The 21,149-nt window shown below is 40.2% G+C and overlaps 1 protein-coding gene across 1 annotated transcript; it reads left to right on the top strand.

Annotated features, from left to right (window-relative positions):
* Positions 1 to 1,489: 1,489 nt before the first annotated feature.
* Positions 1,490 to 20,434, top strand: LOC131132591 (brevican core protein-like). The gene is given in 13 exon segments (XM_078793285.1): positions 1,490 to 1,532; positions 4,731 to 4,820; positions 4,908 to 4,999; positions 7,204 to 7,495; positions 8,541 to 8,715; positions 8,804 to 8,931; positions 9,985 to 10,285; positions 14,747 to 14,940; positions 16,417 to 16,575; positions 16,995 to 17,077; positions 17,165 to 17,309; positions 18,831 to 19,013; positions 19,089 to 20,434. Coding segments are annotated over 12 exon segments (1,884 nt in total). The 5' UTR covers positions 1,490 to 1,532; positions 4,731 to 4,732; the 3' UTR covers positions 19,133 to 20,434.
* Positions 20,435 to 21,149: the final 715 nt, after the last annotated feature.

A 21,149-nucleotide genomic window follows, 5' to 3' on the forward strand; every position in this document is an offset into this window, starting at 1 on the left:
CGTACTTAATCAGACTACACTCTGGAGAAAACACAGCAGCCATTCATATGTACAACACCCAAAAAAAAAAAAAAAAGGTTCAGCAGTTCCTGTTTGAGTTCACGAGGAGATCAAACCTCTGCATGGAGTCTGCATGTTCCCCTTGTGCGTGGGTTTTTTTCTCCGGGTACTCCGACTTCCTGCCACATTCCAAAAACATGCATGTTAGGTTAATTGGCGACTCCAAATTGTTGGAAGGTATGAATGCTTGTTTGTATGGAGTCTATGTGCCCTGTGATTGCCTGGCAGCCATTACTGACTGCACAACGTCAGCTGGAATAGGCTCCAGCTCCAGTCCTAATTATGACTTTATTCCCATAATATATATATTTTTTTCCCATACAAAATTTTTATTTATTTATTTTTGTTATTATTTTATTTTGTTTTATTTACTTCTGTTTTATTATTATTTTCTTTAATATTTAAACTCTGTGCTACTAAAATGACATTATTTTTCCTCTTAATATTACAAGTTCAAGCTTGTAAAATTGCAACTTTTTTCTTGTGAGACTTTTTATTTCATAAAAATATTTTACATAGTTTTTTCTCGAATTTCTGTAGGCATGAACTAGCACCCCTATAGTCACCTTGACACTACAAATTATACAAATTATCCTATATAGTGGACATAATTGGAGAAAATAAACCATTAAAGACATTATTAATAACAATAACACATGTGAGTTGCATTAAATGTATTCGGAGCATGTGGAGGACAGGAAGTGACGTCTAGGATTTTAGCTTGGGGTGAATTACGGTTGCAAGAGTAACTTGTGTTATTATGATGTTATTATTATTATGATGTTATTATTATTATTACGCCTTTTGCACGGTCTGGTGCTTGTGTGTCTCAACAAACATTACAGTAGTATTACTGACACCATTTTGTGTGTTAGTTCACTTTGCCATTTATGTGCTTGAAAATGCTCCACCGAAAATATGCTCCACCTTAAATATGCATTTTTAAAAACAGATTTTAACACAAAACAGCATGATTTATTCAGGAATATGTTTTTTGAAAAACAAAATTTAAACTGCAATGTGACGAGGAACGACTATAAACCGAAAATAGACGTATTTTAGAAGTATTTTAATCAAGAATTGTCTTCATCTGTTTCATATTCTTACCTTTCAAAGTACTTGAATGCTACTATTTGTTTCAGACATGCTTAATAACTTACATTAAGTAACATAACGTTAATATTATTCAACATATCATGTCATTCATTCACACCTTTTATATATTGAGTCCATTTCCTGTCCGGTCACAAAACATCAGCTTTTAATTTGAAAGCGCCAACTGTGGCTCCATGTGTGCTTCCTGGCGCTCTCTTTCCTCTGCACACATTCAAGCATCCCGAGACTGACGCTCCAAACTTGGATAGTCGTACTCACAAAGAGGCACTAAAAAGCAACACTGAGAAAAAAAAAGAACTATCTGGCAACCGAGGGGAAAAGTTTAGCTTCTAGCAAGCCAAGTTTTTCTTCAACAGGTAAGTCAATTATTATTATTTTTTTTAAGATTCTTATTGGGATATTTTAGTAAGATAAATAGAGCAAATAGAGCATATTTTTACAGTATAACAATACAATGTAAGAATATGAGACATATTGAATTATTTTTTCGTTTTTACGTCTTCAATGTGCGTCTTTCGTGCGTTGTTCTAGTGTCAAGTTTGGACAAAATTTCATACGTCATGCGGAGTCCTATGTGTCCATTCACCACAACAACACAGAAGAATACTATTATTAATATAAATAAGAAATAAAATAAATAATAAATAGTCAAAAAAATAGTCAAAAAATTGTATTATATGTACTTTTTTAAAAGAAAAACACTTTTTGTTTCTTTACTTTATTTGCCTTTTATTTAACCTTGTCAAAAAAATTATATGTTATGTACTTTTCTAAAAGAAAAACACTTTTGTGTTTCTTTACTTTATTTGCCTTTTATTTAACCTCATCAAAAAATTGCATTATATGTACTTTTCAAAAATAAAAACACTTTTGTGTTTCTTTTTGCTTTATTTGCCTTTTATTTAACCTCATCGAAAAATGGCATTATATTATACGTCATGCAGAGTCCTATGTGTCCATTCACCACAACAACACAGAAGAATACTATTATTATTATAAATAATAAATAATAAATAATAAATAATAAATAATAAATAATAAATAATAAATAATAAATAATAAATAATAAATAATAAATAATAAATAATAAATAATAAATAATAAATAATAAATAATAAATAATAAATAATAAATACATTATTTTTGGGTGATAAATAAATAAATAATAAATGAAAAAATAATGAATTTATTTATAAAAAAATAAAAAATAATTTTTGTCCAATATCTCCTCCCAACTTTTCTCAATGTCAGCATTGTCGTGAAGTGATGGAAAAGAGCAGACTTTGGAATCTACCCGTTTTGTTGACACACGCAACAATACAGACTTCAGGGGGGAACAAATCCGGTCTTATTGGGGCCGGGTCTGTCTAGGAGTGGACCTCGCCACAGGAGCTGAATGAGACCAGTGTAGTCAGCTCACACACTCGGGAATGATGTGTCAATTAGACCAAACACCACATCCCAGTCCCCAACAGACACTCCCTACTGGTTTTGGGGCAGCGTTTCAAGAACCCTCTGTGTGGAGGCCGTGACTCAGGCACATTATATCCACACAATTAGCTGTTTGAAGTCAGCGCTTTCCAAATTGATGATGTTTCTGTTGATGTACAGCAGGGGAAAATATTTCATATTATTATTATTGTATTTAATTTGACTTTCAGTAAAGCTGTGATTGGCTGCACGGTGCTTGAGTGGTTAGCATGCAGGCCTCACACCTAGGAGACCTGAGTTCAATTCTACCCTCAGCCATCTCTGTATGGAGTTTTCCTGTTCAAGAAACAACTACTTTCATAGTTAAAACTAAACATTATTAGAGACCTGTAGGTATGAAATAACACCCCTATAGTCACCCTGACACTATAAATTATTCAATAGAGTGGACATAATAGGAATGTCAGAGGAAACCGGAGTACCCGGAGAAAATCCACGCATGCACGGGGAGAACATGCAAACTCCACACAGAAATGCCCAAGCTGGGAATCAAACCCGGGTCTCCTAGCTGTGTGGCCTGCGTGCTAACCACGCTCCACCATGCCATTTAGTCTGATTCCTTATTTATAAATAGAATATTTTCACACTTAAACCTAAACATTATTAGAGACCTGTAGGCATGAAATAACACCCCTATAGTCACATTGACACTATAAATTATCCCAAAAAGTGGACATAATAGGAGTCGCTAATTAACCTAGCATGTTTTTGGAATGTGAATGTGTGTGAGAACGTGCAAACTCCACATAGAAATGCCCCAGCTGGGAATCAAACCCGGGTCTCCTAGCTGTGTGGCCTGCGTGCTAACCACTTTCCACCATGCGATTTAGTATGATTCCTTACTTATCCTTACTTATAAATAGAATATTTTCATAGTTAAACCTAAACATTACTAGAGACCCGTAGGCATGAAATAACACCCCTATAGTCACATTGACACTACAAATTATCTAATATAGTGGACATAAGAGGCGTCGCCAATTAACCTAGCATGTTTTTGGAATGTGGGAGGAAACCGGAGTACTCGGACGGGGAGAACATGCAAACTCCACACAGAGATGGCCGAGGGGGGAAATCGAACTCGGATCTCCAAGCTGTGTGGCCTGCGCGCTAACCACTTTCCACCATGCGATTTAGTATGATTCCTTACTTATCCTTATTTATAAATACAATATTGTCACAGTTAAACCTAAACATTATTAGAGACCTGTAGGCATGAAATAACACCCCTACAGTAACATTGACACTACAAATTATCTAATATAGTGGACATAAGAGGCGTCGCCGATTAACCTAGCATGTTTTTGGAATGTGGGAGGAAACCGGAGTACCCGGACGGGGAGAACATGCAAACTCCACACAGAGATGGCCGAGGGGGGAAATCGAACTCGGATCTCCAAGCTGTGCGGCCTGCTCGCTAACCACTTTCCACCATGCGATTTAGTATGATTCCTTACTTATCCTTATTTATAAATAGAATATTTTCATAGTTAAACCTAAACATTATTAGAGAGCCGTAGGCATGAAATAACACCCCTATAGTCACATTGACACTACAAATTATCTAATATAGTGGACATAAGAGGCGTCGCCGATTAACCTAGCATGTTTTTGGAATGTGGGAGGAAACCGGAGTACCCGGACGGGGAGAACATGCAAACTCCACACAGAGATGGCCGAGGCGGGAATCGAACTTGGATCTCCAAGCGCTAACCACTTTTTCCACCATGCGATTTAGTATGATTCCTTACTTATCCTTACTTATAAATAGAATATTTTCATAGTGAAACCTAAACATTATTTGAGACCCGTTATTAGATGCCCAAACTGAGAATCGAACCACTTCTCCACCGTGCGGCCTCACAGTACGACTCACACAGTGTATTGACAACACAACAAGATGTGTGCCGGTATATAACCGAGGCAAAATTGTGGTGTAAATTTTCGACGTTTACCGAAAAACACATGCTAACCGAGGTTCCCTCTATGGCTATCGTCGCTATTTGACATTCCACTTGATGTCCAAGTCATATTCAAATCATATTTCCCCCTTCCATCTTCAGATATGCTCAAGTGGGCCGTTCATTTATGTGTTTGTCTCAAAGTCATCTCAGCGTCCTTTGATTCCGTGTATGATGACAACGCTTTGCTAGGTAGGAAAACCATACTCAGTTTCATTTTTTTTCCTGCTTAGCGATGTTGTTTCGTTGACATGGCAACTGTGGTGTGCACTATAACAGACGGAGACCATGTGTTGAGGGTGAACGTACCTCTGGAGGACCCACAACAACCTCCGCTTGGGGGATCATTGACGCTTCCATGCTACTTTCAGGTGTGTATTTTTGTGGGGGGTGCTGGAGCCTATCCCAGCTGTCTTCTGGCGAGAGGCGGGGTACACCCTGGAATGGTCGCCAGCCAATCACAGCGCACAACTATTTTCATCGTTAAAACTAAACATTATTAGAGTCCTGTAGGCATGAAATAGCACCCCTATAGTCACCTTTACACTACAAATTAAGCAATTAACTTAATGTGCGTGTGGGGGTGCTGGAGCCTATCCCAGCTGTCTTCTGGCGAGAGGCGGGGTACACCCTGGAATGGTCGCCAGCCAATCACAGCGCACAACTATTTTCATCGTTAAAACTAAACATTATTAGAGTCCTGTAGGCATGAAATAGCACCCCTATAGTCACCTTTACACTACAAATTAAGCAATTAACTTAATGTGCGTGTGGGGGTGCTGGAGCCTATCCCAGCTGTCTTCTGGCGAGAGGCGGGGTACACCCTGGAATGGTCGCCAGCCAATCACAGCGCACAACTATTTTCATCGTTAAAACTAAACATTATTAGAGTCCTGTAGGCATGAAATAGCACCCCTATAGTCACCTTTACACTACAAATTAAGCAATTAACTTAATGTGCGTGTGGGGGTGCTGGAGCCTATCCCAGCTGTCTTCTGGCGAGAGGCGGGGTACACCCTGGAATGGTCGCCAGCCAATCACAGGGCATAACTATTTTCATAGTTAAAACTAAATATTATTAGAGCCCTGTAGGCATGAAATAGCACCCCTATAGTCACTTTGACACTACAAAATATCCAATTAACCTAGCATGTTTTTGGAATGTGGGAGGAAACCGGAGTACCCGGAGAAAAAACACGCATGCACGGGGAGAACATGCAAACTCCACACACAGATGCCTGAGAGTGGAATTGAACTCGGGTCTCCTAGCTGTGAGGCCTGCGTGATAACCACCACACAAAAAAAATTATTATTATTATTTTATTTATTATTATAACATATCTTTGTGTAAAGGTGAAAAAACACAGAAAAAACTTTTTTAATCTTAAATTTTTTAATCTTCGTATAATTGTTGGTTGAAAGTAGAGCACTTTCGCTGCTCGGTGCTGTTGCACAGTGGCGCCACAGGGGGGCGTTGCGGCTTGGTTGTTAGGAAAACCACACACAGCGGTGAAGAAGAAATAAATGAACTGCTGTGTCGGAGATACGAGCAAATGTTCCCGCTCTTTCCTGTGTTTCAGGTTGGTGAAGAAGTGTTTTTCAGTACACCACGACATGTAGTATAATCGTGTAGAACGACTTTTGATGCCTCTGTTATGTATATTAGTTGTTTATGTGAGAAAAGAAAGTCTGTGTATATACATGTGTATATTCGCTAATGCTAACAGGCCTAGCGGTGAGAACCGAAGCCTGGCCGCCATTTTAGGTGCAAGTGAATTAGATAGAAAAAAGAATGGGTGAAGGAACAAAATGGATGTATATTTCAATGTATATTTTTCTTTGTCATGTCCCCATCCCAGAATATTGCTTCCCCAAAATGTCATTGTGTCAGGTGAGGTAGTTCATTTCCATATTATTATTATTATTATTGTTTAGAAAAGTCATAAAAAAACAAGCTGGTATTTCTATTTCCATGTGTCTAGAAGTTACCCAGCATGCCTTGCGCATGATACATTTGTATAAAATAGTGTTGTTTTGAATTATTTTGAATGTAATTGTCAGGATTTTTTTCCACAATTGTAATAGTAATCACATATAATAATTAGGGATGACTGATATTAGTATCAAAATTTGATATCGGTCGATATCGATATTGGATTTTTTCCCGATCATGAAAACCGATATTAAAAAAAATGCTGTATACAACACATACAGTATGTGTTCACTCCACCAGGATATATGTCATGTTACAAATATCAGTATCGGCCGATATCAGTATTATAAATATCCGACAATATATTTGGACAATATCGGTTTTCAGCAAAAAAGCCAATATCGGTCATCCCTAATAGTTATCATTGTGATAATAAGTAAATAATAATAATAAATAGATGCTGTACGGCGGATGAGTGGTTAGCACGCAGGCCTCACTGCTGGGTGACCCGAGTTCAATTCCATCTCTGTGTGGAGTTTGCACGTTCTCCCCGTGCATGCGTGGGCTTACTATTTACTATTATTAATATGTGGTGTCTTTTAAGTGTGATTTCAATTCCGAACGTTCTTGCTCTCCATGCAGGACCAAACTCCTCCAGATATCGGAGCCCCCACCGTCCCTCCCCTTGCCCATCGCATCAAATGGAGCCTCATCACCAAAGAAAACATCATTACTATTTTAGTCGCTATGGAGGGAGAGGTGCGGGTCAGCGAGCGTTACCTGGACAGGGCTCATTTGGTCGGCTACCCTTCAACCCCAACGGATGCTAGTGTCAAGATATCTGGGCTGAGGTCAAGCGATTCCGGAGTCTTCCGCTGTGAGGTTCAACACGGTATTGAGGACAGTCATGATGACGTCCATGTGAAGGTCCGAGGTAAGCATGACTTATATATAGACAAAGGAGAATTATCTACACAGTTGTGTAAAGTACAAGGTATTAAATAGCCGTTTTCAATTTGTAGTATTATACATTGGTCACTAGGTGTCAGTAGTTGTTCAGTGAGACTAGCACCATTCATTCATTTTCTACCGCTTATCCTCACGAGGGTCGTGGGGGGTGCTGGAGCCTATCCCGGCTGTCCCGGGGCGAGAGGCGGGGTACACCCTGGACTGGTCGCCAGCCAATCACAGGGCACAACTATTTTAATAGTTTAAACTAAACATTATTAGAGCCCTGTAGGCATGAAATAGCACCCCTATAGTCACCTTGACACTACAAATTATCCAATTAATCTAATGTGTATGCGGGGGTGCTGGAGTCTATCCCAGCTTTCTTCAGGCGAGAGGCGGGGTACACCCTGGACTGGTCGCCAGCCAATCACAGGGCACAACTATTTTCATAGTTTAAACTAGACATTATTAGAGCCCTATAGGCATGAAATAGCACCCCTATAGTCACCTTGACACTACAAATTATCCAATTAACCTAATGTGTATGCCGGGGTGCTGGAGCCTATCCCAGCTTTCTTCAGGCGAGAGGCGGGGTACACCTTGGACTGGTCGCCAGCCAATCACAGGGCACAACTATTTTCATAGTTTAAACTACACATTATTAGAGCCCTGTAGGCATGAAATAGCACCCCTATAGTCACCTTGACACTACAAATTATCCAATTAACCTAATGTGCATGTTTTTGGAATGTGGGAGGCCTGGACTGGTGGCCAGCCAATCACAGGGCACATATAGACAAACAACCATTCACACTCACATTCATACCTATGGACAATTTGGAGTGGCTAATTAACCTAGCATGTTTTTGGAATGTGGAAGGAAACCGGAGTACCCGGAGAAAACCCACGCATGCACGGGGAGAACATGCAAACTCCACACAGAGATGGCCGAGGGTGGAATTGAACCCTACCCCGCCGTGCCGCCCCAATAATAACATAATAATCATAATAATAACTTTCCACCCCAGGTATTGTTTTCCACTACCGGCCCATTCTGGGTCGCTACACGCTGACGTTTGAGAAGGCGGGAAATGCGTGCGCCGAGAACAGTGCGGTCATGGCTTCACCCGAACAACTCCAAGCAGCTTTTGATGACGGATTCCACCAGTGTGATGCCGGCTGGCTTTCTGATCAGACCGTGAGGTCGGTTCATTCTGCGACATACATCTTCCAAGCGGCAACGCCGTGCCTTTGTTGTTTACTTTATTGTCTGCTCTTGTCTTGAAATCAGGTACCCCATTCATAATCCTCGCATCAATTGCCACAGCGACAAGGAGAATCTTCCCGGAGTCAGGACGTACGGATCGAGACAGCTCAATGAGACTTACGACGTCTACTGCTTTGCTGAGAAAATGACAGGTTTGTATCTTTCTTTGGGAGTTCAGTTGGACGACTGATTTAAATTCTTGTGTTTTTATATGGTATTTATGGGCCTGCAAGCATCCCGATACTGATACAGTATCGCAGCCTGGAATATCGGCCGATACCGATATTGGTCTAATATCAGCATGAATCATAGATACTTATTTTAGTCGTGTTCTGTGCCACCTCGGGAAACTTGTGCATGACAAGTTTTACACTCAGCTCCAATGTATACTAAGGATTTTAAAGGTGACCTTTATTATGTTTTTTCTATTTTTATGACGTATAAATGTAGTTAGAATGTTATATTCTCGTAGTACTAGAAGTCCTCCTGAGTACTTGGGAGTATAACCAACCACAGCGGAGTGGGCGTGCCTGGAGGCGGGCCATGGCTGGAAATAAATTAAAACAGACCTTTTTCGTGGGAAGCACACAATCCAAAGAAATACAGCTGAATAGGTGCGGATTCTGGAAGATCTAGAAAGCTTTCTGTGCTGGTTATTGTGTGTAGCTGCTCTAAAGGAGTCCACAACTCCTATAAAGTTGGGTTCGCAGCTTGCGGCATAACACTGGAAGTCCTCCTGAGCGCTTGGAAGTATAACCAACCACAGCGGAGTGGGCGTGCCTGGAGGCGGGCCATGGCTGGAAATAAATTAAAACAGATTTTTTATCGTGGGAAGCACAAAATCCAAAGAAATACAGTTGAATAGGTGCGGATTCTGGAAGATCTAGGAAGCTTTCTGTGCTGGTTATTGTGTGTAGCTGCTCTACAGGAGTCCAAAAAATTTAGATTTTAGCTTTTTTAACAATAGCTTTGTAGCTGTTATCATTTCACGCTGCTTAGCGATAATCATGACGTCGACATGAACAAATTTTCATGTTGACGTCAACATAAGCAGGTACTTATTAGTGATACTAAATATGCATTTGACCGGACTCCATGACATGCTCAACATAAACAACGTAAGCGGGTTCCACCATATTTGTTTTTTGTACTTTCAGTCCTTTCACAGATTAACTTGAATGTGTTTTTTTTATTGCATTTTACAGGCCGAGTCTTCCACATCACATCGGCACAAAAGTTCACTTTCTCCGAGGCTAAGCGGGCGTGCTCTCAAAAAGAAGCCGAGCTGGCCACCACCGGTCAGTTATACTTGGCCTGGCAGAGCGGGATGGACGTCTGCAATGCCGGTTGGCTGGGTGACAAAAGCGTACGCTACCCCGTCAGCATCCGGCGACCTCAGTGTGGAGGGAGTCTTCTGGGGGTGCGAACTGTTTACCTCCACACCAACCAGACAGGATATCCACCTCCTGAGTCTCATTATGACGCCTTCTGCTATACGGGTGAATCATCACAGCTTCTTTTGTATTTCTGCACTCACATCAGACACCCATCAATCAACCAGGCAGGTCTGTTTTGGCTAGGTGTAATGTGCTTATAGTGGAAGCGGAGTCAAAAACAAATGTATATTTTATGATAAATGGGTACTGTGACCTGCTGCTTTCTGTCACAGCTCAGGAGGAACCCCCGAAATAGCTCATTACATACTCATTACAGCACAGAGTCTCCATTCAGGCTGGACCCCTGTGTGATGTCGCTGTCAAGTCTAACGTTGTTATAATGATAAACCGCAGTTAACTATGAAACATTCACAGTTATGAAAATTCACAGATTATTTTTTCATTCATTTTCTACCGCTTATCCTCACAAGGGTCGCGAGGAGTGCTGGAGCCTATCCCAACTGTCTTTGGGCGAGAGGCGGGGTCCACCCGGGACTGGTGGCCAGCCAATCACAGTGCACGACTATTTTCATAGTTAAAACTAAATATTATTAGAGCCCTGTAGGCATGAAATAGCACCCCTATAGTCACTTTGACACTACAAATTATGCAATTAACCTAATGCGCATGTGGGGGGGGGGGCTGAAGCCTATCACAGGGCACATATAAACAAACAACCATTCACACTCACATTCATACCTATGGACAATTTGGAGTCGCTAATTAACCTAGCATGTTTTTGGAATGCGGGGAATCAAACCTCGGTCTCTTCGTTGTGTGACCTGCACGCTAACCACGTTCCACCATGCAAGTTAGTATGATTCCTTATTTATAAATAGAATATTTTCGAAGGCATTATTAGAGACCTGTGGGCATGAAATAACACCCCTATATCAGTGTGTGAAACATACTAAATTGCATGGTAGAACATGGTTGGCGTGAAGGCCACACAGCTAGGAGACCCGGGTTTGATTCCCCGCATTCCAAAAACATGCTAGGTTAATTAGCGACTCCAAATTGTCCATAGGTATGAATGTGAGTGTGAATGGTTGTTTGTCTATATGTGCCCTGTGATTGGCTGGCCACCAGTCCAGGGTGTACCCCTTAATGAATTCTCTAACAACCATTCACACTCACATTCATACCTATGGACAATTTGGAGTCGCTAATTAACCTAGCATGTTTTTGGAATGTGGGAGGAAACCGGAGTACCCGGAGAAAACCCACACATGCACGGGGAGAACATGCAAACTCCACACGGAGATAGCCGAGGGTGGGATTGAACTCAGGTCTCCTAGCTGTGAGGTTTGCGCGCTAACCACTCGTCCGCCGTGCAGCCCCATAATAGAGAATTAAGAAATAATAATAATGTACCTGTATTGTTGTACACCTACTAGCTATTTAGCTTCCTGTGTAACAGCAGTGAACTAGAAAAGCACTTGGAGAGCGCAGACCTCCACCAAGCGCCATACATGCTAACATCTAGCATGGTAGTCTACCTATGAAAACAGCTAAAATGCTACTATGCTAATGTTAGCATTGTAGCAATGCAAACATGTAAACATTAACATGCTAACACCGATCATAATAATGCTAAGTGTGGGATTGAACTCGGGTCTCCTAGCTGTGAGGTGTGCGCGCTAACCACTCAACCACCGTGCAGCCAGATTTTTTTTTTTATGTTATTTTTTTATTTCAGTTCATTATTTTATTTATTTTTGTTAAGCCTAACCATGATACAGAATAGGTTCAATGGCTCATTTTCTGCTTCCGATTACCCGGTTCTAGCACTCAACCCAATCACATATCACCCTCAGAGTTCCCAGATGATGAGGGTTCGGGAATCTTCCACGAAGGCAACGGCGCCTTGAGTGTCACTCCGGTCACGCAGAGCCAAGAGGTTTTCTTTGCGAAGCCAACGACAGAGAGCGAGGTGGTTGGCGAGGTGGAGACCCGGCAGCCCAGGGAAGTAGACGTCACCTACACACAGAGTCCGATAGAGCTCCCGTCACCTGGAGTCACTGACATCCCCACCAAGCCAGTAGAGAAAGTCACCTCCCAAATCAACCTAGGCAAGGAACTCGGCAAAGTGGTTGCGACAACTCCATTCGGTGAGTGGTGGATATTGTGACGACTGTTTGCTTAAAATGCTGACTTTGCATGAAGTAGGTTGCCCTATGATCCACATACTAATGCATACATTTCAACTTCTGGATCAGGAGACAGGGGCATCTCTTCCGGAGACCAGATTATCTCCAATGACCTGCCTGGCTCCGGAATCCTGTCCGGTTCTGGAGACCAACTGGACTCAGGAGAGTTTTCTGGATCAGCAGACAAGATCATCGCTGAAGAACTGTCTGGTTCTGGAGACCAACTGGACTCAGGAGAGTTTTCTGGATCAGCAGACAAGATCACCGCTGAAGAACTGTCTGGTTCTGGAGACCAACTGGACTCAGGAGAACTGTCTGCATCAGCAGACTCTGAAGAACTGTCTGGTTCTGTAATCCTGTCTGCTTCTGGAGACCAACTGAACTCAGGAGAGTTTTCTGGATCAGCAGACAAGATCATCTCTGAAGAACTGTCTGGTTCTGGAGACCAACTGGACTCAGGAGAAGTGTCTGGATCAGCAGACTCTGAAGAACTGTCTGGTTCTGTAATCCTGTCTGCTTCTGGAGACCAACTGAACTCAGGAGAGTTTTTTGGATCAGCAGACAAGATCATCTCTGAAGAACTGTCTGGTTCTGGAATCCTGTTTGGTTCTGGAGACCAACTGGACTCTGGAGAGTTGTCCGGATCAGCAGATAAGATCATCTCTGAAGAACTCTCTGGTTCTGGAGATGAACGTATCTCCAGAGAACTGTCCGGCTCTGGAGATACGGTGGGCAGTGCGAGTGCTGGCCTGCCTTATGATACTTTTGATGTTAGCAGTGCTGTTTTTTCTGGATCAGGGTCTCGTGGAGAACAACCAATTACTGATGTTTTCTTTTCAAACAGTGATGCAGTTCCATCTGGAGAAGGCTCAGTTTCAGAGGGTTTCCAAAAACCAGAAGAGGCAGGCACAGAAATTCTGAGACTACCGTCTTCTAGCGGCAGTGGTGACCTGTCTGGATCCGAGAGAGAACATGACTTCAGTTCTGGGGAGAGTGGTTCAGCCATGGAATTTTCAGGGGAAAGCGGTCAATTCTCCGGCACCATTCATGACTTTTCTGGTTTCAGTGCCATCTCGGGGTTCCCTTATTCCGGGAGTTCCAGTGCAGGAGATGTTTCCGGAGCTGGAGATACTCAGATCTTGTTGATCGATGACACATTGATTGACCAAAAAGATTATGAATTGGGAGGCGGACTCCTGATGTCCAGTGGCTCTGAGGACAGTTCTGGGATGTCCACTGGTGATGCGAGTGCCTCAACTTCTGGAAGTGGTTTCGGGCTCTTTGTGGGTATGAACTTTGATGGGTCAGGGTCTGGAATATCTGGAGAAGGTGGGAATGTTACGTTCTTGTCCGAGGAAGTTATCAAAGGACTATCGAGAAACTTGACGGCGTCTATGGAAAGTAGACAAGGGGCGGCAGAGCACAACGAGACAGAAGTCCATAGCAGTGGCGGTGGCTTGACCGCCGCGAGTGGAAATGTCACTTGGACGGTTGCTGGAGAGCCATCACGGGCACCACCGTCGCCATCCACAGAATACGGATTCCCCAAGACCGTCACACCCACAAACTATCGGACTCTTGCTTCTAAGATCGACCCGGCATCACTGTCTTCTCCTTGTACTGTTTTTACACCGCTTAACGGCCATCGAAAGGATGCTGAACACATGGAAGGTATGTTACCCAATTGCAATTTTTCATTTTTGTACTAAGTACTAAGTATCGAGAAAAAGTACTAAGTATCGGCCGATACTTATATGAGTTTTCGAGTCTTGCGATTTGATCATCTGTCAGGCAGCGGCTGAAGACATACTGTACTTGCATTGGTGATCACAATTACGGTTTTACATGCGGAAAAACATATAAAACTGTGGCCGTGCGGTGGTCAAGTGGTTAGCGCGCAGACCTCACAGCTATGAGACTCAATTCCACGCTCGGTTTTTATTCCTTGTTTTGTTTTTCATGACATTACAAGGTTTAATATTTCAATATTATTATTTTTTTTATTACTATTGCAATTTTATTCCTGTAAATTACCACTTTTGTTTGCTCAGATTCAAAGTTTATTTTTTTATTTTATTATTATGACATTTTTCTCCTTTAATTTTGACCTTGTTGTGATAAAATTACAACTTTTTTTGTCTTGATATTATGATGTTATTTTTCTCACATTTTGACTTAATTGTCATAAAATTACCACATTTCTTTCTTACAATTTAGTACAATTTTTATCTTAATATTATGACTTTATTCTCTTAATATCTTAACTTTATTCTGGTAAAAAAAAAAAAATCTATTTAAATTCTAATTGCACTTTGAGAATGTGCCTAGGGCCATTAAAATGGGCCCCAAATGGCCGTCGGGGCTGCACTTTGGACACCCACGGACTAACCCTTCCTCCCTTGCTTTCCTTCCCCATGCTGTACTAAACACAGAAGTGTCGCTCAACCCTTTTTTTTTGCAGAGTTGGACGTTTGCCACTCCAACCCTTGTGCCAACGGAGCCACCTGTGTGGAAAGTGCTGACTCTTACAAATGCTTATGCCTGCCAAGCTACGGAGGGGAGCGCTGTGAGATTGGTAGGAGTCCAGCTTTTGCTAGTAGGCACTAACGCCAGCCTCTCAAAAACAACCCAAGCGTGAGAAACCGTAGCTCATTGGCGTCCGAACTGAAGATGCAAGGGGCCGCTTTGATATTTAATAAACCAACACACGTCAATATGCTAAGAAGTTATGTATATTTTAAAAAAATGCATCTCAGCTTTGTGATATGGGTGAAAAAGCCGTATTATTAGCATCAACTATACTCGCCGCTCTTTTTCCCCACATTTTTGTTTTCATTTTCCAAATATTTCAGCTTTCTTCTTAAATAGTTTTAATAAATATTTTCTTCTGAGAAAAAATGAAAATAAAAATCACAGCAAAAATTGGAGAAAAAAAAAACTTGATACTAAGAATTTGTTTTTTCACCTATGTCACAATGTTGGGGAGAAGTAGGGAATAATGGGAATAAAGTCAAAATATTACGGGAATAGTCATAATATCACAAGAAGAAAATCTAAAAACTTTATTGATAAATAAAGTTGAAATATTTCAAAATGAAAATAGAAATCACAGCAAAAATTGGAGAAAAAAAAACTGATACTAAGAATTAGTTTTTTCACTTATGTCACAATGTTGGGGAGAAGTAGGGAATAATGGGAATAAAGTCAAAATATTACGGGAATAGTCATAATATCAGGATAAGAAAATCTAAAAACTTTATTAATAAATAAAGTTGAAATATTTCAAAATGAAAATAGAAATCACAGCAAAAATTGGAGAAAAAAAACTTGATACTAAAAATTAGTTTTTTCACCGATGTCACAATGTTGGGGAGAAGTAGGGAATAATCGGAATAAAGTCAAAATATTACGGGAATAGTCATAATATCATGAGAACAAAATCTAAAAGGTTTATTGAAAAATTAAGTTGAAATATTTCAAAATGAAAATAGAAATCACAGCAAAAATGGGAGAAAAAAAAATTGATAATAAAGTCAAAATATTACGGGAATAGTCATCACATCACAAGTAGAAAATCTAAAAACTTTATCGATAAATAAAGTTGAAATATTTCAAAATGAAAATAAAAATCACAGCAAAAATTGGAGAAAAAAAACTTGATACTAAGAATTCGTTTTTTCACCTATGTCAATGTTGGGGAGAAGTAGGGAATAATGGGAATAAAGTCAAAATATTACGAGAATAGTCATAATATCATGAGAAGAAAATTAAAAACTTTATTGATAAATAGAGTTGAAATATTTCAAAATGAATGCATTTTTGACCTTGTGCGACTTATACTCTGGAGCGACTTATACTCCAGAAAATACGGTATTTTTTTCCACGTATGTCACAACGCTGAGATGCATATCGTAGATTGTGGACGATATCGTAGACCCTAATGAAATGGCCGTGAAGATGCTCCACTTATGCTGACTTAGTACGTGATTTCTATTGACTTATTTTGACCAATGTCACCAATTTCATCCTTCCCTGGTTTTTGCGGCTGCAGATGAGCAGCCGTGTGACGAGGGCTGGATTAAGTTTCAGGGAAATTGCTACCTGCACTTCACTGATAGGGAGACGTGGTTGGATGCGGAGCAACGTTGCCGGGACTTGAACGCACATCTGGTCAGCATCATAACACCGGAGGAGCAACACTTTGTCAACAGTAAGTGCCCAAGTATCATGTAAAGCAGGGGTCTCAAACTCAATTTACTTGGGGGCCACTGGAGCTAGGGTCTGGGTGAGACTGGGCCGCATCAGGTTTTCCAAAAAAAAACCAAAACTCATTTATTAAAAACAGAAAAATGAATAAATCTGAATCAAACCTAATAATTTTTTCTGGGTACATGATACCATACAGCATCCATATCAAACCCTAAACTATATTAGAAAAGCAGGAAGTGAACAAATGTAACAGTTAGTGATTGTAAAAGTACCAGATGGAGGGGTAGGATTTAATAAGCTTTGCTTCTTCCTACTCCTTTTGGACATGTGGAACTGGGAACTGATTATGTGATGCATTCAATTGTAATCTGACGCATGTTCAAATGAAATTAAACCATGACCATTTTTCCCCTCCGACAGCAAATGCACAGGACTATCAGTGGATCGGGCTAAACGACAAGACGGTGGAAAATGACTTCCGCTGGACTGACGGCACGCCGCTGGTAAGAAACAAACGTAAAATTGTAACAACGTTGAATGGAACGAAAGGATTGAACGCTAGCCATGAGAACTCGCTGTTTTTTCCTTAGCAATACGAGAACTGGAAGCCAAACCAGCCGGACAATTACGTTCACTCCGGAGAAGACTGTGCGGTGATAATCTGGCACCACAAGGGCCAGTGGAACGATGTGCCTTGCAGCTACCATCTACCATTCACCTGCAAGAAAGGCCCCGGTATGTCACTTCAAGCCGCACGTCGCTTGCAAATATCGGGTTTTACATTTTGCGACTAGTGTACAATATGGCACACATCTTGTTATTGAGGTACATTTTTGAAAAGCAAAACAATTCAGTGGAACCTCAGTTAGCATGCTTTTTGGTTAACATCAAAAATGTTGCCTCGGTTTGCGTACATTTTGCGACTAGTGTACAATATGGCACGCATCTTGTTATTGAGGTACATTTTTGAAAAGCAAAACAATTCAGTGGAACCTCAGTTAGCATGCTTTTTGGTTAACATCAAAAATGTTGCCTCGGTTTGCGTACATTTTGCGATTTGTGTACAATATGCCTCACATCTTGTTATTGAGGTACATTTTTGAAAAGCAAAACAATTCAGTGGAACGTCTCTTTTTATGGCCGTGTGTCAATTTTTTTTTTGCCATTTCTGGGTGATCCGTGTGAATAGTGGAGATCTACGATCCAGTGGAACCTTGGTTAGCGTGTTTTTTGGTTTACATCAAAAATGTTGCCTCGATTTGCATACATTTTGCAATTCGTATACAATATGGTGCACATCTTGTTGTTAATGTGGTAGATTTCTGAAAAGCAAATAATTCATTGGAACCTCAGTTAGCATGCTTTTTGGTTTAGATCCAAAATGTTGCCTCGGTTTGCGTACATTTTGCAATTCGTGTACAATATGGTGCACATCTTGTCGTTAATGTGGTAGATTTTTGAAAAGCAAATAATTCATTGGAACCTCGGTTTGCATGCTTTTTGGTTTAGATCAAAAATGTTGCCTCGGTTTGCGTACATTTTGCAATTCGTATACAATATGGTGCACATCTTGTTGTTAATGTGGTAGATTTCTGAAAAGCAAATAATTCATTGGAACCTCAGTTAGCATGCTTTTTGGTTTAGATCCAAAATGTTGCCTCGGTTTGCGTACATTTTGCAATTCGTGTACAATATGGTGCACATCTTGTCGTTATTGTGGTAGATTTTTGAAAAGCAAATAATTCATTGGAACCTCGGTTTGCATGCTTTTTGGTTTAGATCAAAAATGTTGCCTCGGTTTGCGTACATTTGCCGATTTGTGTACAATATGGCTCACATGTTGTTATTGAGGTACATTTTTGAAAAAGTAAAACAATTCAGTGGGACCTCAGTTACCATGTTTTTTTGGTTTACATCAAAAACGCCGCCTCGGTTTACTTACATTTTGCGATTTGTGTACAATATGTAGCGCATCTTTTTATTGTGGTAGATTGCGTACATTTTGCAATTTGTGTACAATATGATGCACATATTAATGTGGTAGATTTATGAAAAGCAAATAATTCATTTGAACCTGAGTTAGCATGCTTTTTGGTTTAGATCAAAAATGTTGCCTCGGTTTGTGTACATTTTGCGACTAGTGTACAATATGGCTATCTTATTATTATTGTGGTAGATTTTTGAAAAGCAAAACAATTCAGTGGAACCTCAGTTACCATGTTTTTTGGTTAAAAAGCAAAATCGATTTGTTCTCAGCATCTTGCGGGGCTCCACCCGAGGTCGCGAATACTTCCACGTTTGGCAACAGAAGGGAGGAATATCCTGTCAACGCAATCATCCGTTATCAGTGCAAGCAAGGATTCAGACAGCGCTACCCACCAGTGGTGCGTTGCAAGGCGGATGGACAGTGGGAGGAACCCCGGGTGGAGTGCACGGAGGGTAAGTCGCTTCACTGCCACGATTGACCTGAAGGTGTTATTTGTCATAACGAGCTGTTCTGTCTCTCTGCTGCAGTCAAAGCAAGACAAAGAAATCAAGGCGGTCCTAACATTGGTTAGGAAGAAAAAACAGAAGAGATGACTATTTTTACACAACATTTACAGCACACAGAAATCATTTGTGGCACATTTTTAATATATTTGCATTATATATAATATTTTTATTGATTTTATTTTCTATACAGTAATTGTAATATATTTTTCACTGATTATTTTATGTTTTTTTTCCTTTAAAGCAAAAGACTCTTCCCTCCTTGGGGAAAGATTGGGCAAACAATGTATATTTTGGGTCAAACTCAAGACTGAAAATAATCCATCAATTCAAAAACGTGGCACATTCAAGCACGTCAAAAAACGCGTTCCCGGTTGAATTGGGATTGTTAAAATCAAGCTAGCAGGAGCGAGCCGTGTCTCAAGAATAGACATTTTTATGGACGTGTATACATTTTTTTTTTTTTTTTGCCATTCCCGGGTGATCCTGTAATGTGACTCCTGTGAGTAGTGGAGCTCTACGATCCAGTGGAACCTTGGTTAGCATGTTTTTTGGTTTACATCAAAAATGTTGCCTCGGTTTGCGTACATTTTGCAATTCTTGTACAATATGGCGCACATCTTGTTGTTAATGTGGTAGATTTTTGAAACGCAAATAATTCATTGGAACCTCAGTTAGCATGCTTTTTGGTTTAGATCAAAAATGTTGCCTCGGTTTGCGTACATTTTACAATTTGTGTACAATATGGTGCACATCTTGTTAATGTGGTAGATTTTTGAAAAGCAAATAATTCATTGGAACCTCAGTTAGCATGCTTTTTGGTTTAGATCAAAAATGTTGCCTCGGTTTGCGTACATTTTACAATTCGTGTACAATATGGTGCACATCTTGTTGTTAATGTGGTAGATTTTTGAAAAGCAAATAATTCATTGGAACCTCTGTTATCATGCTTTTTGGTTTAGATAAAAATTATTGCCTCGGTTTGCGTACATTTTGCAATTCTTGTACAATATGGCGCACATCTTGTTGTTAATGTGGTAGATTTTTGAAACGCAAATAATTCATTGGAACCTCAGTTAGCATGCTTTTTGGTTTAGATCAAAAATGTTGCCTCGGTTTGCGTACATTTTGCAATTTGTGTACAATATGGTGCACATCTTGTTAATGTGGTAGATTTTTGAAAAGCAAATAATTCACTGGAACCTCAGTTAGCATGCTTTTTGGTTAACATCAAAAATGTTGCCTCGGTTTGCGTACATTTTGCAATTCGTGTACAATATGGCGCACATCTTGTTGTTAATGTGGTAGATTTTTGAAAAGCAAATAATTCATTGGAACCTCTGTTATCATGCTTTTTGGTTTAGATAAAAATTATTGCCACGGTTTGCGTACATTTTGCAATTCGTGTACAATATGGTGCACATCTTGTTGTTAATGTGGTAGATTTTTGAAACGCAAATAATTCATTGGAACCTCAGTTAGCATGCTTTTTGGTTAACATCAAAAATGTTGCCTTGGTTTGCGTACATTTTGCGATTCGTGTACAATATGGCTCACATCTTGTTATTGAGGTACATTTTTGAAAAGCAAAACAATTCAGTGGAACCTCAGTTAGCATGTTTTTTGGTTTACATTCAAAAAATGCAGCCTCGGTTTGCGTACTTTTTGCGATTAGTGTACAATATTGCACGCATCTTGTTGTTAATGTGGTAGAATTTTGAAAAGCAAAACAAGACATTTGGGGAGAAGAGCCCTGTTGTTTATTTATCTAGTTCACAATGAAATAGTGTTTTTCGAAGCGGCAACAATGACGTAGGTTACCAAAATCCAGTCCTTATTTGGACGTGCCTTTTGACTGCAACACATTGTTTTTGGCAGAACGTCGTGGAATTCGATAACATCCAGACACATCCTGTTTCACAATCAGTTCACGTTGACCTCCTCAGTTAAAAAAACAAAATAATGTTGCATTTTCGGGAAAAGGTGGGCAAAAAATTATAACATTATGGGAAGAAAACATGATTAAGTTTGAAAAACAAAACCAGCAAAAATGGAGGAAAAGTAGCAAAGACATGCGGTGATATT

Source organism: Doryrhamphus excisus, linkage group LG1, assembly GCF_037039965.1.
Source record: "Doryrhamphus excisus strain RoL-2023G ecotype Guam linkage group LG1, RoL_Dexc_Guam_v1.1, whole genome shotgun sequence".
NCBI lineage: Eukaryota > Metazoa > Chordata > Actinopteri > Syngnathiformes > Syngnathidae > Doryrhamphus > Doryrhamphus excisus.